General features: G+C 46.3%; 1 protein-coding gene across 13 annotated transcripts in view; it reads left to right on the top strand.

The window, feature by feature from the left end:
• LOC121888113 (histone-lysine N-methyltransferase 2C-like) overlaps positions 1–25689 on the top strand; it is an 80720-nt gene that overhangs the window by 5113 nt on the left and 49918 nt on the right. For 11 of the 13 annotated variants that reach the window (XM_042399449.1, XM_042399455.1, XM_042399454.1 and 8 more), the window contains exons 2-22: positions 756–992; positions 4167–4246; positions 4621–5212; positions 5815–5994; positions 6194–6216; positions 7360–7449; positions 7571–7680; positions 7769–7919; positions 8339–8510; positions 8769–8883; positions 8997–9160; positions 10300–14891; positions 15455–15640; positions 15812–16851; positions 16934–17041; positions 21224–21349; positions 22094–22213; positions 22391–22492; positions 23485–23589; positions 24585–24766; positions 25055–25219. In XM_042399449.1, the coding sequence (XP_042255383.1) occupies positions 757–992; positions 4167–4246; positions 4621–5212; positions 5815–5994; positions 6194–6216; positions 7360–7449; positions 7571–7680; positions 7769–7919; positions 8339–8510; positions 8769–8883; positions 8997–9160; positions 10300–14891; positions 15455–15640; positions 15812–16851; positions 16934–17041; positions 21224–21349; positions 22094–22213; positions 22391–22492; positions 23485–23589; positions 24585–24766; positions 25055–25219 (8639 nt within the window). In that variant the 5' untranslated portion in view covers position 756. Of the gene's footprint in view, positions 1–755; positions 993–4166; positions 4247–4620; positions 5213–5814; positions 5995–6193; positions 6217–7359; positions 7450–7570; positions 7681–7768; positions 7920–8338; positions 8511–8768; positions 8884–8996; positions 9161–10299; positions 14892–15454; positions 15641–15811; positions 16852–16933; positions 17042–21223; positions 21350–22093; positions 22214–22390; positions 22493–23484; positions 23590–24584; positions 24767–25054; positions 25220–25689 lie in introns of those variants that run through there. The other 2 variants (XM_042399457.1, XM_042399459.1) reach the window with 2 other exon arrangements.

The raw sequence follows: 25689 nt of genomic DNA, 5'->3' as shown, positions 1-25689 counted from the left end.
ACAGGAAGAGAAGATGACAACCAGAGCTGCAACCGTTACTTATTAAACTATTAAATTAATCTCCAACTCTATTGATAATTCATTAATTGTTCGGAGTCGTTTATTAAGAAGAAAGTTTCCCATTTCTCTAATTGCAGTGAATATTTCCTGGTTTCTTGAGTCTCTGTGACAATAAACTGAAGATCTTTTGAGTTGTGGACAAAACGAGACGTTTGATGACGTCATCGTGGACTTTAGGAAACACTGATCCACATTTTTCAACATTTTCTGACTTTGTGTGGTCTAAACTAATCGATTTTAATCTAGAAAATAATCAACAGATTAATCAATAATGAAGTTAATCATTCGTCGCGGCCCTGAAGGCAACGTACGTGGTCACTCTGCAGCTGATGATGTCACTCAAAGAGCCGTTTTAGACGAAACACAGACCGTTAATACAATAATAATAATAATAATAAATGACATATAGTTGTTTCTGTGATCTGCAGTCGTCACTTATCTTTAAAAAACATCACATATTTTCCTTTGCTTGCAGTTTTTCCAGTTCCTGCAATTTTACAGCAAAAAGAGACAAAACGTGACGAACCGTCTCAGTGTTTCAGGAAGTTGAAATCAAACATATTTGTCGTCAGTAACGAAGCAGCTGCTGTTTCCATGTCAACCTGAGTTAACGTCATGTTTACTTCATGTTTGTCTGTATCTCCTCCGGTGGACTAAACCTGACCCCCCCCCTTTCTCTCTGTTTTTTTACCCAGAATGCCATCTGAGGCTCAGTCTCAGGAGCCTCGGGACAGAGGACCGCCCCCTCCCGTCACTCGGGCCGGACGCAGCGCTCAGCTGGCCAAAGCAGCCGCTACTAGCCCCGCCCCTGAAAGGCGGCCTCGTGGGAGACCTCGGAAAGATGGGAGCAGCGGCCGCTCTGCGCCTCCCACCCCTCCTCCTCCTCCTCCTCCTCCTCCTCCTCCTCCTCCAGCTCCCAAATCAAGGAAGAAGTAAGTCTGAGTAGCGGCCTTCATCACGCAGCTCGCTGTGAAATCAGTGTATCATGTAAACCAGGACCCTGGTCTGTCGTCAGCGCGTCGGCGGCTGCAGGAAGCCGACAGTAAACCGTTTCTTCTTCTTCGTTGGTTTTCTGTGGCAGACCTGCTCGTCTGTCCTCCGCACATGCTCAGTAGGAGGAGAACTAGTTAGTCTATCAGTTCACTCCTTCACCGTCTGACAGAACACTGACGGCTTCCTGTTTTATTAAGTAATAAAACTAATCAACAGATGAATTGATCATGAATGATCAGGAACTGCAGCTCTCTCTCTCTGACACACTGAGTGAGCGGGGAGGTGTGTGTGTGTGTGTGTGTGTGTGTGTGTGTGTGTGTGTGTGTGTGTGTGTGTGTGTGTGTGTGTGTGTGTGTGTGTGTGTGTGTGTGTGTGTGTTGTGGTGAGCGCGATGCGTTGGAGAGGAAGTGGTTAAGTTGCATGCTGGGTAACGAGCAGAGAGGAGGAGTCTGGCAGGAGGTGTGTGTGCTGGACTCCTGCAGCTGAATCCTGCTCCAGGTTTTACTTCCTGCTACACACACACACACACACTCTCTCTCTCTCTCTCTCTCTCTCTCTCTGTCTCTCTCTGTGTCTCTCTCTCTCTCTCTGTCTGTCTCTCTCTCTCTCTGTGTCTCTTTGTCTCTCTCTCTATGTCTCTCTCTCTGTCTGTCTCTCTGTCTCTCTCTATGTCTCTCTCTCTGTGTGTCTCTGTCTCTCTCTCTCTGTGTCTCTCTCTCTGTCTCTCTCTCTGTCTCTCTCTCTCTCTCTCTCTCTCTCTGTGTCTCTGTGTCTCTCTCTGTCTCTCTGTCTCTCTCTCTCTCTCTCTGTGTCTCTCTCTCTCTCTCTCTCTCTCTGTGTCTCTCTCTCTCTCTCTCTGTCTCTCTTTGTCTCTCTCTCTGTGTCTGTCTCTATGTCTCTCTCTCTCTCTCTCTCTCTCTGTGTCTCTTTGTCTCTCTCTCTGTGTCTGTCTCTGTGTCTCTCTCTGTCTCTCTGTCTCTCTCTCTCTCTCTGTGTCTCTCTCTCTCTCTCTCTGTCTCTCTTTGTCTCTCTCTCTGTGTCTGTCTCTATGTCTCTCTCTCTCTCTCTCTCTCTCTGTGTCTCTTTGTCTCTCTCTCTCTGTCTCTCTTTGTCTCTCTCTCTGTGTCTGTCTCTGTGTCTCTCTCTGTCTCTCTGTCTCTCTCTCTCTCTCTGTGTCTCTCTCTCTCTCTCTCTGTCTCTCTTTGTCTCTCTCTCTGTGTCTGTCTCTATGTCTCTCTCTCTCTCTCTCTCTCTCTGTGTCTCTTTGTCTCTCTCTCTGTGTCTCTCTCTCTCTGTGTCTGTCTCTGTGTCTCTCTCTCTCTGTGTCTGTCTCTCTGTCTCTCTCTCTCTCTCTCTCTCTCTGAGGGAGTGGGTGAGTCGACAGTGAGTGATGTCATCGTGTTTATCTGACACTAAACGTTATAAACTGATCTGCTCGTTACTTTCCTCATTAATCAATAAAACAGTTTTGACGTCTGTAAACGTTGTTTTGTCCACATGGAACGATGTTTGTGTGTCTGACAGGTGTCGAGTGAAGAGCTGAAACTAATCATCCATTAATCAATTAGTCTAGTTTGATAATTAGTCGTTTGTCATATCTGTGCTTTCAGTTTCTCAGATTTTCTCTTTTTTATTATAAACTGAACATTTTTGTTTATTTTTCACTAATTTCTTTCATTTTATTGACCAAACGACTGATTAACTGAGAAATTAATCGGCAGATGAATCAATAATAAAAATAACTGTGGTGTCCATGACACATATCAGTGTGCTTCGGCTGATCAACTTGTATTGATTAATAACTAGTAGAGCTGCCAGATCCTGATCACAATGACGATCTGTCTACTAAAGGAAGGAATCTGTGTCCTTCATGTCTCTCCACCAGTTGGCCGAAGCAACAAATGAAGTTCAGAAACGTTTAATATCAATAAACTTTGAATGACGCAGCGATCAATGAGCATCAGGACTCTGCTGACTGACTCCAGCGTGTCGGACAGCAGAGACGACTGTGTGTTAGCGGCACGATTAGCAGAGCGGCAGTCAGTGAACACACATGAGGCGTTCAGGTACAGTGTTGAGTGTAGGTCACGTGCATTTTGGAAAGTGCTCACAGCCCAACACACGATTATGGACGTGTGTAAAATGAAGGAAATCTGACCTGAAGACACAGAAAACATATTTATTTATTATTAGAGTATTAATTATTTATAACATGTGTGTAACAGACTGTTAGTTTCTGTCATGTTGTTGTTGTTTTAAACAGGCGCTGCACTAGTTTCATCAACACTTTAACAAACTGTATAAAACACCTCCCAGGTCACCATGACGGCGCCAACATTTAAAGAAACACCAGCTGTTGAACAGTGAATATTGATTGTGATCCATATCGTGTCTTCATGTATCGGCAGCAGTCTGATGTGTAGCTGCTGCTGTTTGATTCCTGCTTGTTGTTAAAGACGCCTGATCGGCTCCTGTGTAGAACAACACGCACATGTTTTGTGTTTCTGTCTTGTTTACTTTGTCTTGTATGAAGGTAAACTGAGCATCTTTTACTGTTTTCTGACTTTTAATAGAAAATAAAGCAGCGATCAGTTGATAATAAATCATTTTTAGTTGCAGTTCTGGTCATTAAATAAACTTCTGGTTCCTGATTTTTCTTCTCTGGATATTTTTAAAGAAACATGTCCTCAGTCAGCCTTCACTGACCAATCAGTATGAAGCTTCAGACACATCAGATCAATAATAATGATCTCTATCAGTCAGTGTTCATATGAATGTAGCTGTAAAGTGAGTCTTTAAAATAGTCTGATTGTGTTTTAACAGCATTTCAGTGACTGTTGTTTATATAAAGTCACTGAAAGATCCAGATAGACGTCAGAAGTTACTGTCGCTGCTGGTTTTACTGGGAGAGAATGTCTTGACATGTCTGATCTGTTTCATCTTCTGTCTGGTCAAAGATGAATTAATGGACTGAGTAAAACTGTCCACACACACACACACATCCATTAACATCTCTACTGTCACTGGATTAAAATGGAGGCCGTTGCCATGGCGACCCGTAGTATCAGAGCACGGTGAACTGACCGGGTGTGTGTTTTTGTCTGTGCGCGCAGGGGGCGGAGTCGAGGCCGAGCCCAGGTAGAGGATGAAGAGAGCATGGACGCCACGGAGAAGAAGACCCCCCCAAAGACAGGTGAGTAACGACGGGAGCGTTTCAAATCAGCACAACTTTATTTACACACTCTATAGTGTTCTGTTCAGCGTGTCTCACCTGAAGGTTTAACACGAGTCTCGCAGCACGAGGTCCCGTTTGTTTGAGCAGATCTGAAATAGGGATGTAATTATTTAAAATATCTTTAAACTGTATCATAACAATAATCAACGTTATCACTGCTGGATTTATTCAAACCAACAATGAACTGGTCTACTAACCAGTATTGTGATGTATCTTATTCCACACCACTGCACTGGGTCACATGTTCCTTCATTAGTAAGTAGTAAGTCGCCACTGAGCATGTGCAGGAGCGCGGTTCTGTTTAAGACTCATGTTGTGTTTGTGCTCCACAGAGGTGAAGGAGACATCAGGACGCCGTCGGTCCACCTCCAGGAGAAAATCCAACGCAAACCCAGAACCCAGCCCGGACAGGCTCAGTCCAGACCCTGACCCCCCCGCTGCCCCAGAGCCCAGGCCAGAACCTGCTCCCAGTGCTGAGGAGGAGGACAGAACCAGCCCTGCTGCTGCCGCTGCCCCCCCGCTCCCTGACTGCAGCCCAGGACCGGCCTCCAGTTCTGGGGAAGAACCCCGAGTCAGCCCCCTGCCCCCCTCCCCATCCCCGTCGCTGGACCGTAGCCCGGTTCACAGCCCCGCCCCCAGCCCCAGACCCGCTCCCCATCCTGCAGAGGAGGACCGGCCCAGCCCGAGCCACTGCCCCGCCCCCATGGAGGTGGACTGCAGTCCCAGCACTGTTCCCATGGAGACCGAGGGGGGTGGGGCTAGTCCTGCGGAGCAGAGTCCCGCCCTGAGTCCCTGCTCGAGCCCTCCGGCCTCCCCCTGTCCCCAGCTGGAGGACGAGGACTCGCTGTCCCCTCTCTTCCAGCGCTCTCTGTCGGAGGACTCGGGGGCCTCGCCCACCCCCAGCCTGGGACACACCGAGAAACGGTGAGAGTGTGTGAGTGTGTGTGAGTGTGTGTGAGTGTGAGTAGGCTTGTGCATATTTTGGGTAGGGGTGTAATTTTTCATAGATTACACGGGGGGGCAGTAATTGTTTGGGTCACAGAGCACCGCACGGTTCAGGGCGAACACGTGTACCGTTACGCTACTAGTATCTGGCGGTTTTTGTGAGTATTTGACTTGAACCCTGATGTCGTCGCGCAGCTGAAACAAAAGACATTTTATAAGCTTCACACAGACTTTAAATGACTGTGTGGACTCACTGTGGATTTTGGCCTCCATCACTTCCATTGAAAACACATATGAAGGATCTTTTAATATCCAGTATGAACAGGAGGAACGATTACAGCGAGGAAAACCTCTTTACTGTTACTATGGACACCTGACTGCTGCTTTAACACACACTTGTAAACATGTTTTTTAACAGAGAGTCTCTGTGTCAGAAGCGAATGTCTTTGATGATACTGAAAATCAAACCATAGATTCCTAAATACTGTGGTGTGTGTGTGTGTGTGTGAGGTTTAAAGAGGAAGAAAGGATGAAGTAAGTGAACTGATAACACATCAGACATTTAAACTCTCGCCCTGCAGTCTGAAACAGTGTGCCTTCTGTTACCGTGGCGACGAGCCTCCTCTGGGCCAGGGCCGGCTGGTGGTGTTTGGCCCGACGCCCGGCTACATCCCGCTCCACATCCTCAACCGCCGCACCTCCTCCGACCGGGACAGCGACTGCCACGACCACTGCTACCGTGGCAACCAGGCCCTGCCCACGTGAGTGACCTCACTTCCTGTTTGTCCTCAATATAAAGAAGCTTTAAAAGTCTTTATATTCACATCAGAAGAGCTGTGTGATCAATTCATCAATCGAGTTGGTTAACCTGTGTGTGTGTGTGTGTGTGTGTGTGTGTGTGTGTGTGTGTGTGTGTGTGTGTGTGTGTGTGTGTGTGTGTGTGTGTGTGTGTGTGTGTAGGTGCAGCAGTCCAGAACAGTGCGGTGAGTACTTTCTTGTGGGAATTTTGATTCACACAAAATTGATTCTCGATTGAATAAAGAGGAAAAGGCTCCACTGTCAAAACAAACTACTCACAGACACGAGGAGCTAAACTGTGTGGATGAAGGTCAGTGTCTGTCTGACAGAAAGAACAGAAAAGTGTGTCAGAGTGAACTTTTTTTTAGTAAGGAACAGAAAGAGAGCTGCAGGTTGACATGACGGTGTTATTTCCTCCTCCTCCGGTTAAAATGCTGCAGTGTGTTGGTCAGTTTGTTGCTTTACGCTGCATCCTCACAAACACCTTTTTGGATTAAAATGTGAATTGATTCTGAAACGTAGAAGAGAGGAATTGTGATTCATACATGAATTTTTTTTTTTCCACCACTACTAATTGAATTGTTGACCTGAGCATAAACCGGCGCTCAGCCTGAAAACAACACGGGGCTGCGTCGATAGAGCGCGTTGCTTCAGGCCGCGGCGACACATGAATGATGCAGGCAGTCAGTTTGAGTAACAGATTCATGAGTTTGAATTCTCATCAGACACCGAACGCTGAACAGAGGTTTATATTACTCAGTCACATGATTTTACAAAGTCAAAGAACGACTTTTTAAAATCTAACATCATGAGGGAAACAGCAGAAATGCAGCGTTGTTGTTCAGTAATCTACCAGACTGACGGACTCAACAGAGCTGAAGTCAGTCTGAGCACTAGTTAGTGCCTTTAACGTATATTTCTATCCCTCCACAGTCAGTGATGGCTGATAATTCTCTGTAGGTTCATCACTACACGTGCGTGGCTCGTAGTGATGAACCTACAGAGAACTATCAGAGACTCTGCAGCTCCTCTCGGCTTTACGGAGCTTTATAGTGAGTTTCAGCTCATTGTTTATCTGTCCGGCTGAAACTTTACTGTTCTGGTTCACTCTCAGCGTCTCATAGCGTCGTTTTCAGAGAAAAAGCTGTAAAAAGCCGCTGTACACTACCTGCTCAGCACCAAACAGACACAGTTAGCTGTAGACTAGCTGGTGAACATAGTGGAGCATTTAGCAGCTAAAGAGCCAGATATTTCCCTCAGGAGTTGGTAGAGAGCAAAAACAGATGATCTGATCAGTCTTATTGATCACTGTGTCCTGATGTTTTCAGAGGAGGAGTCTTCCTCAGAGTTTGTGGAGCAGCTCGGAGCCATCGGCCTTCCACATGACATCAACGTCCAATCACTGTTCGACCCCACAGGTATGCCGAGCTAACATCCTCCTTACCTCCCTGTCAGTGTCAGTCCATCCTGTCAGCAGGTAAACCTATATATGTGTGTGTGTGTGTGTGTGTGTGTGTGTGTGTGTGTGTGTGTGTGCAGGTCAGTGCTGTGCTCACCTGCAGTGTGCAGCCTGGTCAGAGGGGGTGTGTCGCGGCGAGGGCCAATCACTGCTCTACGTGGACAAAGCCATCGACTCAGGAAGCACCCAGGTGGGTTTTTATGATTGATCAAACAACTGGATAAACTACGTACGGTCCAGCCTCACTAAGCTCCGCCCCCTCTCTCTCACCTGCCCAGGTATGTGCGTTCTGCCATCGGCTCGGAGCGACGCTGCGTTGCCGGGAGACGGGCTGTGGGCGGAGTTACCACTTCCCCTGTGCTGCTGCCGCCGGAGCTCATCAGGACTGGAACCAGAGACACACACTGTGTACAAGACACACACAAACAGGTACACACACACACACACACACACGTCTATAGAGAGCTAAAGTCATGATGTCACTTCCTGTCTAGCCTCTGTCTGAATTTGTTTTTCCTCTTTTATTGACACTTCCTCTACAAAAGCGGTTTACAGGAGAAAAAGTAAAAACAATTAATAGTTTTACAACCTTTGGATTCCTTTGGAGGAAAACCGAATCAATGTCCTGTTTGACCTCATTTGTGAAAACTAAGAAGTTCAGCTTTTAAGTGTAAATTTGCTTTTATGAAAATGAAATTTAGCCAATAAAATGAAAAGATTTGTAATATATAGCTGAGAACATGTGGAGTGAACAACAACACGACAAACTCTACAGTAAAGTTCTGTTAATTCTGTGTGTGATTCATGATGAGTGATATTTTCTTACTTCTGTCTTTGTCTCTGTCCAGTGTCTTCACAGTGTGTGTCGTGTTCAGGCGGCGGTGATGTCAGCAGTCTGTTGCTGTGTTGTTGCTGTGGTAACTGCTACCATGGTAGCTGCCTGGACCCCCCTCTGGACCCCTCCCCTCTGTGCCGGGTCGGCTGGCAGTGTCCTCAGTGTCGAGTGTGTCAGAGCTGCAGGTAACACACACACACACACACGCCGTTCAGTTGGAGTTGAGTGTGTGTTCAGTTTTTAAAGATAAGTATCTTAAAGACATTAACTGCACCAGAAGAAACACATGAAACTGATGTAGGGCAGCAGCCACAAAAACAGACCAGACAAGGATACATGAAGTGTATGTCTGCAGTTGTGATGTCATATCTTGTTTGTCAGTTTGAGCAGGTGTCTGACATTTAACTGCTAACCTGTGCTCTCTCCCTGTGTGTGTGTATTAGGTTGCGAGGGGATGACAGTGTGTTGCTGGTGTGTGAGCGCTGTGATAAAGCCTATCACACACATTGTCTCACACCACTTCTGGAGCACACACCCAGCACCGGCTGGAGCTGCAAGGTGAGACAGACACACACATTTTCACACACTCCTTCAGTATTGAACTTTGTCCAAACCTGTCAAATGTACGGAGAGTATGTATGTGTGTGATATTAAACCTCTCTCTCCTTCAGAACTGCAGAGTGTGCCGCCGCTGTGGTGTCAGGTCATCAGGCCAGTGGGCCAATCACCCATTTTTGTGTGAATCATGTGACCCAGCCCTGCCCTGCCCTCTCTGTGGCCACGCCCCCAACCTCTACTCACCACAGGACTATCTGACCTGTATCTGCTGCTATAGGTACACACACACTACTGTTCATGAAAGTTAACCCTTGATGTAGCTACTTTACATTAAAAGCCTTGGGCTGAAGAGAAATTATGTGGCTTTGACTTTGAAATCAATGACATGCTTTTAGCGATTTTCTGTTACTTATATCCTGTTCTTGGGCTGAAGAGAAATTATGTGGCTTTGACTTTGAAATCAATGACATGCTTTTAGCGATTTTCTGTTACTTATATCCTGTTCTGGTGTTGGGTGGTAAACATGGTCAAAGTACCAAAACTTTAGATGAACGAATGTAAAAATGCTGCCTGTAAGACAAAGCTTAGGTTTCAGCTGCTCTGAATGCTTCGTTTGTGATGTTTTTGTCATATTCTGAATCTGATTCGGTTCCAAGAAATCCTGCTACTATAGTTTGTTTACATAGCCTCCGGAGCCGGAGGAAGCTCCCTGAAGTTGACCAATCAGAACAGAGTGGGCTCATTGGGAGGGGGGGCATTAAAAAGACAGGAGCCAAAACAGCCTGTGTCAGACAGAGGCTGAACTGAGGGGCTGCATATAGGGCTAGTATAAGATAAAGGAAAACTGTAAATCATGCAAAGATATTCCAGTACAACTCCAGAATAAAAATATAGACCTAGAAATGTGCAAAATATATCCTGTTGAAGGTTATTGGCTGTAGACATCACTAAAAAGAAGTCAGAAAGTTCAAGAAACACAAACAGTCAGGCGATCGGACGAATTGGCTCACAAAAGAATCAATTTTGGTTTCAGTAAAGTCAAGTGCAACACACATTGGCAGCATCATGTGGTGGCGCTTCATTTGAGTTGAGTCAACTGAGGTGCCGTATTGCAGCAGAAAACAGAAGTAGTCAGGATACAGTAGTTGAGATGTGCCGAGTCAGGGAGCGAACGCGATATGAAATTGCTGCTATTCTGAAGAGTTGATGCATGTAAATTCTGGCAAATTGGACAGTTGCATGTCCTGGCTCTTTGGCGCTTGTCAAGGCACAACCACTGTGTGGTCTTGAGTAGAATACAGTGGCCATTGTCCTGTCATGCCCCATTTGTGTGTGTTGCTCTTGAGGCTGAAATTTCTTTGAGAATAATGAAAACTTAAATGTAAACATACTTATTTTATGTTTTATGTATTACAGGTGTGTTCATACAGAGTGTATTGTCCAGACTGGGGAGGGCAGGGCAGGGTCTGAAGGTTATGTCTGCTCCACCTGCAGGACTCAGGAGGAGGAGCTAATCCCACACAGTCCTACCCCTGCCCTGCCACATAGTCCCACACACCCACACAGCATTTCACAGCCACCAGTTCCAAATCATACTGAGGCTCCACCCATCAGTCCTACCGCTCATAGCCCAGTCCAGCTCATCTGCTCAGAGCCTGCACAGAGTCCTACCAAGACCATCTGTACACCCTTGCAGCAAAGTCCTCCACCATCTCACCCTGACCCCACAGAGCTCAAACAAAGTTCTACGACATCTCGCCTGGACCCCACAGAACTCCAACAACATCCTGCCCCATCTCATCCAGATCCGACAGAGCTCCAACAAATTCCCCTGCCATCTCATACTGATCCCACAGAGCACCAACAAAGTCCTTCCCCATCCCACGCTGACCCCACAGAGCTCCAACAAAGTCCTGCCCCATCTCACGCTGACCCCACAGAGCTCCAACAAAGTCCTGCCCCATCTCACGCTGACCCCACAGAGCTCCAACAAAGTCCTGCCCCATCTCACGCTGATCCCACAGAGCACCAACATGGTCCTGCGCCATCTCAAGCTGATAGCACAGAGTTCCAACAAAGTCTTGCTTTATCTTATCCTGATCCCACAGAGCTCCAACAAAGTCTTGCGCCATCTCAACCAGATGCCACAGAGCTCCAACAAAGTCCCCTGCCATCTCACGCTAATCCCACAGAGCTCCAACAAAGTCCCCTGCCATCTCACGCTGATCCAACAGAGCTGCAACAAAGTCCCATGTCATCTCATGCTGATCCCTCAGAACTCCAACAAAGTCCCATGCCATCTCATGCTGATCCCACAGACGTTCCACAAAGTCCTGCGCCATCTCATGCTGATCCCACAGAGCTCCCACAAAGCCCTGCGCCATCTCACACTGATCCCACAGAGCTCCAACAAAGTCCTGCGCCATATCACACTGATCACACAGAGCTCCAACAAAGTCCTGCTTTGTCTCACGCTGATCCCACAGAGCAGCAACAAAGTCCTATGCCATCTCATGCTGATCCCATAGAGCTCCAACAAAGTCCTGCGCCATCTCACGCTGATCCCACAGAGCTCAGACAAATTCCTCTGCCATCTCACACTGATCCCACAGAGCTCCAACAAAGTCCTGCACCATCTTCCGCTGATCGCAGAGAGCTCCAACAAATTCCTCCGCCATCCTACACTGATCCCACAGAGCTCCGACACAGTCCTGCACCATCTGACCCTGATCCCACAGAGCTCCAACAAAGTCCTGTGCCATCTCACCCTGATCCCACAGAGCTCCAAGAAATTCCTCTGCCATCTCACTCTGATTCCACAGAGCTCCAGGAAAGCCCAACACCATGTAATTCTGATCCTACAGAACATCAGGAAAGCCATGCCCCATCTCATCTCGGTCCAACAGAACTCCACCAAAGTCCTTTGCCATCCCCTACTGGTCCTGCAGAGCTGCAGCAAAGTCCTACCCACGTGACTTCCAAGCAGGTCCAACATAGTCCTCGTCAGGTCAGTTACACCCCCCCTAGCCCTACCCAGAATTCCACAGAGGATCAGCTTATGGCCACAGAGGCTCAGCCAAGTCCTATGCAGAGTAGTCCCATGTCTTGTAGCCATGCTCATTCGCAGCACAGCCCTCCACCACACAGTCAGACCCAGGTGGGGTATAGTCCTACCAGGTTTCAGCCAGGCTCTGCAGAGCTTAATCAAAGCTCCTCACCACATAGTCCAGAACAGGACAACATTACACAGTCACAGCTCGATAGAACATGTAGTCCGACAAACATCATTACACAGCCTCAGCACAGTCCCCCACAAATAGGAGATAGTTCAACCCCAAGCAGTCCTGCACAAGTCTGCACATCATCTCCACAGAGTCCCACACAGCATGCTGAACCTACACTGGACCAGGAGAGCCCTGGATCAAGCAGCCCTGCTCAGCTGCCATGTGAGGCTGCACAGAACATTTCTACACTGGACCAGGATGTCTCACCAGTCTACTTTACTTCCACCAGGACAGCAAGAAACCGTGCCTCGCTTAGGCCCATTTCAGCTCCATGTAGCCCCTCACCGTCCCCACTCAGACCCACTCGGTGTAGTCTGTCACAGCCTGCTAGCCCAGGGCAGGGCCATTCTACAAAGCCTGATAGCCTACTTCCTTTTCAGCTTGCTACACAGGCAAGAGTCACAAAGAGTCCAAACCTTGATGGCCATACACTGGAAAATAGCCCTACATCTCTTAGCCACACCTTGGACCTATCCACAATGCCTCCTGCTAGCCACTGCATTGATGACCAACCCCTAAACCAGCTTGGTCCTGTTCAGAGTAGCACGCCTAGCCCTGACCAATCTAGCCCCCCTCATGTCCCTGCTGTGCACACACCAGAAAGCCTTGCTCACATTAGCACTTCAGTGGAACACAGTAGCCTAACTTCCTCACCTTGTGCTGATGAAACGGAGGAAATTCCTCCCACAGCCAGCCACATTCAACAGAATGACGACCCATCACGCTGCATAGAGGCTATTGCAGATAAAGCTAGCTCCATCCACATCCAAAATAGGTCAGCTAGTGCTAGTCCCACTCATGCCAGTGAAATGCCTACTAGCCCTGTCGGCTCTCTTCTGGCCTGTGCTAGCCCCATGCCCATGGTGGCTATCCCTGCCCATGTTAGCCCTGTACCTGCTGAGACTACCCCCATCACACAACCAGCTAGCCCTGTAACGCTAACAGACAGCTGCTCTGCACAACCAGTCAGCCCCTTAGCACCAACTGTTAGGTCCTCAACACAACTAGCTATCCCCTCAGCAGCGGATAGCCCTGTTCGCCCCGTTTTATCTCAGAATGAAGAGATGGCGGTAGCTGTCGACCATCCAAGTAGTTTTATTCATTCAGAAACTAGTCTTAGTCTTGCTATCTCCACTCCTGACAGTCCACTTCATGTTAGCCCTTCTCATGCTACCACAGCCCACACAGACACTAACAGTGGCTGCAGTCTAATTGGCTCCATGCATGTTCAAGAGAGAACAAGTCCCTCTGTTTGTAGTTTTACAGAGCTAACACAGACTAATACAAGCCCCACACATCACGATCAGTCAAGTCCCTCACATGTCCGAACTGTCTGCAGTCCTTCAGAGACTACTGCAGTGCATATGAGCTACCTTCCAACCCCAACTAGCTCTAGTCCTTCACACTGTAGGCCGACTGATGCTAGCCCAGCTAGTAGTTCTGTTAGCCACAGTCTGAGCAACTTTACCTCAGACTGTAGTGGCCACACAAGTACCCCTTCTGCTAGGGTAACTGATGTTAGTGTCATCCACAGTCCACCTAGGTCTAGTCCTGCAGGTCATGCTAGTCCTCTTCACATTCAGAACACCTCGAGTAGTGCTCACTCAGGCCCAGTCCAAAGACAGACTCCCTCATCAGCTAGCACGACACACAGCAGCCCTGCACATGCTACTGTCGCTTGTGTTAGTCCTCCTTACAGTCCCACTCAGGCCAGTGAAACGTATTGTAGCCCCACAGGTAGCCCCCATTATAACCCAGCTCCTGACACTGAAGTCAGTTCTGGAATTAATGTGGCACAGCTGAGATCCACTTTGGCTAGATCAAGTCTTGATGTGGACACAGTGGCCAGTTCCATAATCCAGAGCGCTGTCCTTCCCAGTGCTTTTCACGTTGATATTGATCTTGTTAAACCTACAGATGGCTGTAGGCAGACTGGGCCAACACCTGCCAGTTCCCTACCTGACGGCTCATTTGTTGTTAGCCAGGCTAGTGTGAGCCAGGTAGACCAGTCCCTAGCAAGTCCTGTCCCTACCCCTGCAAGGTCTGCTGTTGAAAGCCAACAAAGCACTGCCTTGGTAAGCCCCTTGCATCAAGGACCAGCTACCCCTGTCGATGCTACTTCCACTCAGGCTAGTCCTGGCCATGCTAGCCCTGTCCATTCTGGTCCCACTCAGGATAACACTGCGATGCCTAGTCCCCCATGCTCTGCCCCCTCACAGGTTAGCCCTCCTCAGACACTCTCCTCTCACGCTTGTCAAGCTAGTTCTGTGCGCAGTAGCCCAGTTTCTAGTCCTGTTTGTGGCCCTTTGCAATCAGGTGATACACAGACTACCCCAAGTCCTGATCCTCCCAGCCCTGTGCAACCAGAGGATAGTCCAAGTCCTGATCCTACCAGCCCTGTGCAACCAGAGGATAGTCCAAGTCCTCGTCCCACCAGCACTGTGCAACCAGAAGAAAGTCCGAGTCCTGGTCCTACCAGCCCAGTGCAACCAGAGGGTAGTCCAAGTCCTGGTCCTGGTGGCCCTATGAATTGTGAGGCTAGTCCTGATCCTTATCATGTTAGCCCTGTCCTTGCCACTCCTGTGCAGTCTGAAACCAGCCCTGGCCCTGGTCCTACTAACCCTGTAGGGCCTGATCCTGATTCCCATCCTGCTCCTGCTAGCCTTTCTGTTCTTGGCCCCCAGCAACACACACAAACAGAGAGGGAATCTGCAGCCACTGACGGTGAGTATCAGGAATACTCGTTTGCTGGTACATTGTTATTGGCATTTACTGTTAAATTTGTCTTATGTGGTATTGACATTAGGGCTGTAATGGTACGTATAATCCTCCCAAACTGTTTGGTACAGGAAATTCAATTCGGTATGCTCCATGACCCAAACAGTTACTGTCAAAATAATTTAATAATCCAGTTACTCAGAACAATAATTCTAGAGTGCGAGTTTCACCCGGAAAGTTTTGACAGTGCACCACTGTAGCATGCTCATGGATATATGCTAGCCGCTTTAGTCAAATTAGCGTGGATACCCTGGTTACCATGCTCATGACCTGTCGCTGCTGTCAAAGTGACAAATGAGAGACCCGAGCTGGATGATCCTCCCATGACACTGACTGAATGCTCTGTTATTGCTCAATAGCGTACCAAAGCGTGAATTTTGTGTACTGTTTGTTACACCCTTATAGACATTGATAATTTTGGTCTAAAGAACATTTCTTAGTTGCTGGGACTTCAGAGGTTTGTACCTTTTAGCTGTATTTGTCCTTTAAATGTCCTCTTGTTCCTCCAGACGTCCCCATTGTTGAGGAGCAGGAGGTGTTGGTGGAACAGAGGAGGACTGAAGAGGAGGAAGAGATGAAGAGAGAAGCTCCACAGCAGAGGTCACAACAGGAGGAGGAAGAGGAGGAGGAGGGCCAGGAGCCTCCTCAGGAGAGTCCAGAAGAGGAGGATTTAAAAATGTTACACATGAAACATGGCAAGTAAAACATATATTAATATTTCTGTGACTAAAAAAGTAAACAACTTTACAAATCTATCTAGCAAAGTTAGTCACTTGTCAGGTGACCCTCAACTCGCAGGTTGTAGCGGTGTGTTGATTGTAGAACATGAAGGGTTGAAGCTGCCTGTTGTGTTTCTGTGTTTATAGGAGTCCAGCCTGTCCCGCTGGGATGTGTCCTGACTGAAGACCATCAGTCTCCTCCTCACAATGCTGCTGCCTCCCCCCTCCTCCCACAGCCAGCTCCTGCCTCCCCCCAACCCACTACACCACACTCTGCCTTGCTCCCCCAACAGCTCTCCTCCACACCCTCAACTTCACCTCCTGCCTCCACCGTCCCCTCGTCACAGTCTCCTCCTAGAGCTGGTTCTCTGGAGGCCTCCCCCCCTCACAGAACTGCCTTACCCCTCTCCTGCTCCCCCCATACTCCACTTCCTCCTTCCCCTCCGCTGGAGGACCGCCCCCAGGAAGAAGAACACACCAATCAAGGCGAGGCCAAGACGGTGATAGAGAACATAACTCTGTCTTCTCACACGCCATCGGCGGATGATGACAGCCAGTCACAGAGCCTGTTTGAACCTGTTGCTGTTGCAACAGAACCCACCAAAGATAAGCACCAATCACACGTTGAGCCTTCAGAGAGGGAGGAGGAGCCTCCTGAAGCACCAGAGCCAGCAGCATCGGATGTTGTGGCTGCTCATGAGGTAGTTGCTGGTAAACAGCCAGTGAGGGAGAAACAGGATGCAGATGAGGAGAGGGAGGAGGGGGGAGTGAGTGAAGGGGTTGATGAGGAGGAAGTGGAGGAGGCAACGAGGCAGGGCGCTGAGCAGGTGGACCAATCAGATGTGGAGGAGGAGCCAATGAGCCCTGTGTTGGACCTGGACCCTTCTCTAGACATGGAGGTGATGGAGCTGATGACCTCTTCATCGCCTCCCCCTTCCCTCCTGCACCTCTCCTCCCCCAGCCCGCCTCCGGCCCGCCGGGGGAAGGGTCGGACTCTCAGGCCTCCTCCCTGCTCCTCCAGGCCTTCAGACGACCTCTCCATCCGTCTCAGGCAGTCTCCCTTCTCCACCGAGGCCTCCCCTGAGACCTCCCCCACCAGAGTTCCCGTCACCCCACCCCCACTCTACCCACCCTCACCACCCCTCAGGTCCTCGCCCCCACCCAGGGAGTCTCCCCCTCTCTCAAAGGTAAATTTAACAAGAGATGATGGACACCTGTCTCCTCCTTGTTTTTTTTCTCCTAGTAACTTGTACATTTTTTTGTTCCCAGCCTCAGGTTCCTCCCACCACTGTGCTCCCACTCACCCCTAAAATCGGCATGGGGAAGCCAGCCATCTCCAAGAGGAAGTTCTCCCCTGGCAGAGCCAGGGTCAAACAGGTACGTGACCTTTGACCTTTGTTGAAACTTATTCTTTGAGTGAATTACTTTGACCCTGCTGGTTTCATTTCAAGTGTTTTTTCCCCAACATGATGAGATGAATGACACTGGAACTGAAACTAGTGAGATCGAGTGACGTCCAAAACACCTGCAGTTACTGCTTATTGCCAGAGGTGCCGCCAAAGAGAACAAAACAGAAATCTCAGAGATAGTTACTTTAAAATGTCAGATGTTCCTTTTTATCTGATTAAAAACTTGAAAGAAGAATTTTATAATCGAAAACATAGTCGTAGTAGTAGACTTTCACCTCAGAGGGTCTGCTTCTAAAATTACGATTTTATTTATTTTTCTGTTTATTTCTTCTTGAAAATGTATTTTTTTCATAAATCTGCATAAAAAGAAAAACAGGTTCAGATTACAAAAAGGTTTATTTTAAAATTTTAATTCCTTCTGGGTTTTTGCAGTTTTTGTTGTGATTACTGTAGGCAAAAATGTTTGATTTTTCAGTTGCTTTTCCGAAAAATTTGCTATATTTTATGTGCTTTTTGTGGTAAAATTGCAAATCAAAATGATGCTTTTTTTTTCTATTACCATGAAGAGTCATACAGTTGTATATAAAAGTTTGGCCACCCCTTGACAAATAACCTATTTTTGTGATTTTTTTTTTATTGAAAACATGTTAACAGCCTCTCTAGGATATGGAAAAAAAAACACTTTTCTGCAAACATTAAGCATAGTTACTTGTTATGACATAAATTGGGGAAAAAAAACAAAAAAAAAGATAAACGCCTTTCAGTTCTTGTATTTGGGATTTTCTCTCATTCTTCCTGCAGAAGGCTTCTAGTTCTGCAATATTCTTGGGCACTTTTAAGATCAACACACAGATTTTCAGTTATGTTTAAGTCAGGGGGACTGTGAGGGTCGTTCCTAAACCTTCAGCTGGTGTCTCTTGAGGTCGTACATGCTGGATTTTGAGGTATGTTTAGGATCATTATCCTGTTGTAGAAGCCATCCTCTTTTCAGCTTCAGCTTTTTTTACAGACGGTGTGATGTTTGCTTCCAGAATTTGCTGGTATTTAGTGGAATCCATTCTTCCCTCCACCGTGCAATGTTTCTTGTACCACTGGTTGCGACACAACCCCCTAAAGCATGATGGATCCACCTCCATGCTTAACAGCTGGTGTCCTTATTTTCTCCAAACATACCTTTGCTGGTTGTGTCCAGAGAGTTCTATTTTAACTTCATCAGTCCACAGCACTCGTTTCCTAAACGCTTCAGGCTTCTGTAGATGTTCTGTTTCACTTCTGACGTTGGATTTCATGAAGATGCAGGGCTTCTTCTACTGACTCTTCTATGAAGGTCTTGTAAGTGCATCGCTGCTCCACCACTCCTCAGGCTGATAAATCTTCCTGCAGGTTTTTTTGCAGTTAAACGTGGGTTTTGATTTGCCTTCCTGACCTTGATCTTCCAGATCTTGACCTCCACAGTTGCCCTAAACTGCCATCTCTTAATCACATTTCACACTGTGGAAACTGCAAGCTGACGACACTTTGCTGTCTTCTTGCAGCCCTCTCTGCACTGTGGGCATCAATAACTTTCATTTTCAGAGTCTTACACAGCTGCTCAGAGGAACTCATGATTGCTGAGTGTTCGCACAAGGTTTGAAGAGTCAGAGTGTTTGTTAGGCTTTGAAACTGGCACCAGCTGATATTTCATAATGACAATTGTTGACATGCGTCAGGCCTAACGAGCTGATTAAGATCTGAGACCTTGTAAAAAAGAATCTGGTGCCCAGACTTCTGCATGTGCCACAATGATGTTTTTATTTTTATTGTTCTATCATAAAAAGTAACTATGCATTAATGTTGTGTGTTTTTCTATATCCTAGAGAGGCTGTTCACAACTTTTCAATTCAAAAATCACCAAACCATGTTATTTGTCAAGGGGTGGCCAAACTTTTACATACAACTGTATGCAATGACTTCCTGGATAAAAAGCTTCCTGCAGATCACAGAAACAACGATGTTTCAGCTCTAATGTTTAGTGTCTTTTCTGAACATGAGAAGAAGAAAATACTGTAGTTGAGTTTAATTTATAACCTTTATTAAATAAACTTTCAGCTCAACATTATCTCCCAATAAATGTCAATAATTAAAATAAATCCATCAACATAAAAATATAGTTTAATTTCAAATTGTTTCAGTTAATCGAGAAAATGATCAGCACTTTAACTAATGATGAAAATAATGGTTCGTTTTTTTTGTTGAAATATTTGTAGAATTAAAGGTTTCTTTAGAAATGTGTTTATTTGAGATGTTGGGTTCTTTCTCTCCTCTCTGATCAAACCGAACCAACGGAAAACTGTTGGTCCATGCTCAGTCCCCTCTCAGGGGATGATGGGAAATATTGTGTGTGTGTGTGTGTGTGTGTGTGTGTGTGTGTGTATGTGTGTGTGTGTTAGTCTGCAGCCAGAAAAAACAACCATGTAGATCAGATCAGTCTTTTTCTTCTTCTTCCCCCTCACCTGTCATTCACTTACGCTGCATTTACTCTTTTCAGCATGTTTGGCGCACACACTCTCACACACACACACACACACACACACACACACACACACACACACACACACACAGACAGCTGTAGCATGATGTTCTGCTGAAGGACTGATCACATGCAGATTGTTGCATGAAGCTGTTGGATGTGTGTGTGTGTGTTGAGATGCTTAGGGACCCGGCTGTATTCACATAGAACGATGAGAGAATTAAAGATGAACGTTTATTGAGCAGAAACAAGCTGCTGGCAGTCTGTTAGCTTCGATGTAAATCCACATTTCACATTTTTCTTAAAGGATCATTCTGGTGATTTTCTATATTTGTCTTCATGTTTGGATCCAAACCAACTGATCTACTAACAAGTATTGTGTGTGTATCAAAGCTGATATATCTGATTCCTCTGTTGTTGTCCAGAAACTATTAAAAACACGTCAGTGAGTCACACGGCTGCACTGGGTGACATGTTCCTTCATCATGAAGAGTTTGGTCACATTAGTTTGATTAGTAAGGGCTCCACACCAAGAACAATAACTGACTGGTGTCCTGAAATACTTGTGAGCAACATGTTGAATCACCACCAGCCTGTGAACCTTGCTGGGTTTTTTTCAAGTCATCAGTATCCATTTTCCTAAGCTGCTGACACAGCTGGAGCAGTCAGCGTTTGCTTGGCGTCACTGTTTACGCAGCGTTATGGTTCATAAGTGTGGATGCTCACATCATTATCATTATAGTTATGGTTATAGTTCTTGGTGTAGACAGCCCTTAATACCAGCGATCACGTTTTCTGTCTCAGGAGAGTAGTTCTGTGTAAGGCAGACACCACTGAGCATGTGCAGGGACTTTGTACTGAAGTTCTTTAAGGAATTCACTATGTAGCACAGATTTAGACTGAAAATGTGATCGCTGTCTGGAGCCGTTTAAAGTCCAACTGACATTAAATGTCATGTATTTTATCTATTACAGCATTTAAATTAAGTTTTTTGATTTCATGATGGCGTCTCCTCATTTTACATTATTTACATTAAGTATTGGAGTCTTTATTACCATACAGCCAATCAATCTTTGCATAAAGCGATCGATCGTGTCGTTCTATCATCATCATCAGCAGAGCAGACGGTCACACTGAGCCTGACTGCATCCTGCTACTCAGACTCTGAACAACAACCCACATTAGCTTCCTGCTAAAGTCTCCTTCTGATCTTCTTATTCACCGCTAACGCCAGTTAGCAGCCAGGTAGCTAATTAGCTGCTCAGCTGCAGCACATTAAACAGCATGTTAATATACCTGCAGATGTCACTTCGGGAGCGGTCAGTATGACTGTATGTGTCCTGACTGGCTGCATGTTGTTGCCATGGTAACGTCATCTTATTGACTTTTTGTTAATTTTTGCCTGATTTTTCTTTTTTTTTTTTTTTTTTTTCCTCTCAGTTTGACTTTTTGTTTTGTGGCTGTTGCATTTATGTTACTGCATTTTGTCCCCTCCTCCTCCCACCTTCTCCACCTCTTCTTTTGTTCCTCTTCCTCTCTCCTTCCTCTCCCTTTCCTCCTTCTCTTTTCTTTTATCCTCGTCCTCCACCTCCACTTCATCCACCTTCCTCCTCCTCCTCCTCCTCCTCCTCCCTAACTCAGGGTTCGTGGTGGAGTAATTGCAGGGCGGTGAGCCCCCCCTCGTCCTCCCAGGATTCCACGGGGGAGGGAGGGTGGGACAGCCCTAAGCCCCGTCCACCGGACTCCCCCCTCTGGAGCATGAGAGTGGTAAAGAAGCGCACCCTAACTTTGATAGGCCTCTCTGGCTGTAACTAACCATCAGCTGACTAACAGTGTTTCAGTGTTGATCCACCCCTCTGAGATGTAACAGTGTCAAAAACAAGTGCACCCTGACTTTCGATGAGCTAACAGCAGCTGACTAACTGTGTGTCTAACCCCACCCCTCTGGGCCATAAAGGCAGGCGATGAAGTTGTTGAAGGGTCGGAGGACCATCAGACATCAGATCAGGGGTTTTAGAAATGTTTTTATTTTTATTTATTATTAATTAATTTATGTGTTTATGTGGTCGTCAGTAAACAGATGACAGCAGGTGGTGATTAGTTCGCTGAGTTGCTATGGAGCGTCAGTGTGGTGGGTGGTGCTTAACAACAGGAAGTGACACATTTGTTAAATCAACATCTGTAAATAGTGACACGCAGTAATCACACCAGGATCAGCTGATTATGTCCAAAAACTAACGAGAGCGTGGGGCGATGCCTGACGCTGTCTCCATGGTAACATACAGCATGTGTGATGTGAAGTCCTGTTATTACAGAGGTGATGTCATGGTGTGATGTTGCTCCCTGTTTTCCTCCCCCTCCGCCTCCTCCTCTTCCTCCTCCTCCTCCTTTCTTTCCTTCCTCCTCCTCTTTTTCTTCCCTCCTCCTCCTCTCTCTCCTCCTACTCCTCTCCTCTACTTCCTCCTTCCTCCTACTCCTCTCCTCTACTTCCTCCTTCCTCCTACTCCTCAGGGTCGTGGTTCAGGGTTTCCAGGCAGGAGGAGGTCCAGAGGAGGAGGTATTGGAGGAGGAAGAGGAGGAAGAGGACGAAGCAGGCTGAAGACCCAGGACAGTGTGACTGTGTCACCAGGAGTAAGAACACACACACATACACACACACACACACACACACACACACACACATTTGAATCACCTTCATAACGCAGGTGAGCGTAACGTTAAAGCAGAGTTGGAGACTCTTCATCATACCACACAGCCATTGATCGATCGTTAATCTAAAGTATTGATTACTGTCTGTCTCTCTGTCAGTGTGGGTTTGTGGAGTCGGTCCAGGTGAAGGAGGAGGAGGAGAACTCGATGCACAACACGGTGGTGATGTTCTCCACCTCCGACCACTTCACCCTCAGACAGGTACAGTCTCCTCTCAGGTGATCAGTACTGCTGCTGATCAGGATACCACACAACAGTCTGATCAATACCAATACCTCCATCATCTCTATATCACAGCTGCCCCAATATCACTTTCCTAACAGCGGGACCTGCTGTAGCGTTCAGATAAGAGACGCTGAGAATTACTATCCAATAAAAACACAGTCATAGTTATGAAGATCAAGGGGAAAATTAATAAAAGTGTAAAAGAAATAAAAATGAGATTAAATCAGCTTTGCACAGTGAACAAATAAATAAATAATAGAGGAAAACTAATGAGTATTAAAAGGCTGAGGAAAATAAATTAGTCTCATTGGAAATGATGGATGGAAAACATGAACTGGGAGTGTGGAAGGCAGTCCATGCAGAGCTTTTAAACCAAATAATAATCTGTAATTCACTGGTAACCAGTAAGGAGAGGCCAGTAGAGGATGTGGTCTCTCTTCTCGGTACCAGTGAGGAGTCGCGCTGCAGCCGACTTCTTTGTGTGCAGCGTATTACAACAATCAGTGCAGGAAGAAATAAAAACAGGTCTCAGTCCTTAAGAGACGGTTTTAGTTTTTAAGTGATCTGGTTCAGCTGTAGGAAGCTTTTTACATCCTCAGTGCAGCTCAGATCACCAGGTCTCTAAAACACGTCAGAAACTCTTGAGCTCTTTAAGTGCTGACTGACTAACAGACTCAGTAACTCAGCAACATTATGGCTACACTGTCTGACTTTAATGGAACAAAGGGACTAGTACCGCTGTGGTGAATATGTAAATGCTCCTAAAGTATAAGACTTCCTAAAACATAATTCCATCTTATATTTGTGACAATATAATGTTACCAAACTTTTCTTTGTTGAACAAAAGTCAAAGTAAGAACTAAAAACTGGAGAAATTATGATTTAAATCAGGAACTATCACTATAATCACTGTTTATGTTGGTAAAGAAAATTAACGTGTGTGTGTGTGTGTGTGTGTGTGTGTGTAGGACATGTGTGTGGTGTGTGGTAGTTTCGGTCAGGGGGCTGAAGGCAGACTGTTGGCATGTTCTCAGTGTGGACAGTGTTACCATCCCTACTGTGTTAACGTCAAGGTCAGTATATGAACACACACTGATCACTCCTTGTTAATTATAATACTGATGTCTGCAGTTCTGGTCCTCTGTTTATTCAATGAATAAAATGATGTATATGTCTGATCAATATCAGTCTGACCACAGGGTGGTGCTGTTAACTGTCTGATTATCCCACTGAGTTCCGCACAAGTGAGGGATGCTGGTACCAGTGGAGACTCTGAGTTTAGCTGTCAGGAGAGAAAAAGTCTGATTGGTGCATCGCTAGTTCCTCTTCCTATAATCTGGTTCCTCTTCCTGTAATCTGATTACTCTTCCTGTAATCTGATTACTCTTCCTGTAATCTGATTACTCTTCCTGTAATCTGGTTCCTCTTCCTGTAATCTGATTACCCTTCCTGTAATCTGGTTCCTCTTCCTGTAATCTGGTTACTCTCCCTGTAATCTGGTTACTCTCCCTGTAATCTGGTTACTCTCCCTGTAATCTGATTACTCTTCCTGTAATCTGATTACTCTTCCTGTAATCTGGTTCCTCTTCCTGTAATCTGATTACCCTTCCTGTAATCTGGTTCCTCTTCCTGTAATCTGGTTACTCTCCCTGTAATCTGATTACTCTTCCTGTAATCTGATTACTCTTCCTGTACTCTGGTTCCTCTTCCTTCAATTTGGTTACTGTTACTATAACTTGATTGCTTTTCCCATAGTCTGATGGTTTCTGCTATAATGTGGTTACTCTTCCTATATTATGGTTTCTCCTTTTATAATATCTTTATGAAATTTGGTTACTTTTCCTATAATCTGATTACTCTTATATAATCATGTTAAGACCATAATCTGATGGTTTCCGATATAATCTTAGTACGCTACCTATAATGTGATTAGTCTTCCTGTAATCTGATTACTCTACCTCTAACAGGTCACTCCTATCATTTGAAGAATGATGATATATAATATTGCTGTTAACCATAATCTGACCTCGTTTACTGTAATCTGGTAACTCTGATGTCTGTGGTGCAGATAACGCGGGTCATCCTGACCAAAGGGTGGCGCTGTCTGGAGTGTACAGTGTGTGAGGCGTGTGGCGAGGCCAGCGACCCCGGCCGACTGTTGCTATGCGACGACTGTGACATCAGCTACCACACCTACTGCCTGGACCCGCCCCTCCACACAGTGCCCAAAGGAGCCTGGAAGTGCAAGTGGTGAGTCCACTTGTCTTTGTGTGTGTTTGTGTGAGTTTGTGTGTGTTTGTGTGTGTTTGTGTGAGTTTGTGTGAGTTTGTGTGAGTTTGTGTGTGTTTGTGTGTGAGACAACACACATCTGTTGTCTCCAGGTGTGTGTTGTCTCCAGGTGTGTGTTGTCTCCAGGTGTGTGTTGTCTAACAGTGTGTGTGTTGTCTCCAGGTGTGTGTTGTCTCCAGGTGTGTGTTGTCTCCAGGTGTGTGTTGTCTCCAGGTGTGTGTTGTCTAACAGTGTGTGTGTTGTCTCCAGGTGTGTGTGGTGTGTACAGTGTGGCTCCACGTCTCCCGGGCTGCACTGCGAGTGGCAGAGTAACTACAGTCGCTGTGGACCATGTGGCAGTCTGAGCCGCTGCCCGCTCTGTCAGAGACAATACACACAGGACGACCTCATAGTGCAGTGCCAGCAGTGTGACAGGTACACACACACACACACACACACACACACACACACACATACCTGTCCTCCTTCACTCTGATTGGTTCACACAACTGAGACCAGCTGTCTCTGGACTGTAGTTATTGTTTAATGGAAGTTATCTTATGATAATATTATCATATCTTTAAAACAAAGATTTCTTAAGTGACCAGTTAAAAAATAAGAGATTAGATTTAAAATCAAATGTAAAAGTTTGGTGACGACTTAAACAGCCGAGGAAAGTGTTTTCAGTTTCTACGATGTTAGCGGAGGTGGTCTTTGATTCCTCTCTTATAAAACTATAAACGTATTCTGGCTGTTGTCAGCATAATTTGTCCTGAAGGTGGCGCTAGAGGAGAGGTCACGTTATTATCTGAACCAACGTGTTAAACTTCTGTACGGTGGCCTTTGTGGGACACGTCAGACTCAGCTGTGCTAATGGCAGGCATGCTACCATGGTTGCAGTTAGA

This window comes from Thunnus maccoyii, chromosome 21 (genome assembly GCF_910596095.1).
Source record: "Thunnus maccoyii chromosome 21, fThuMac1.1, whole genome shotgun sequence".
Taxonomy (NCBI): domain Eukaryota; kingdom Metazoa; phylum Chordata; class Actinopteri; order Scombriformes; family Scombridae; genus Thunnus; species Thunnus maccoyii.
This window is presented reverse-complemented; position numbering and strand designations above follow the sequence as displayed.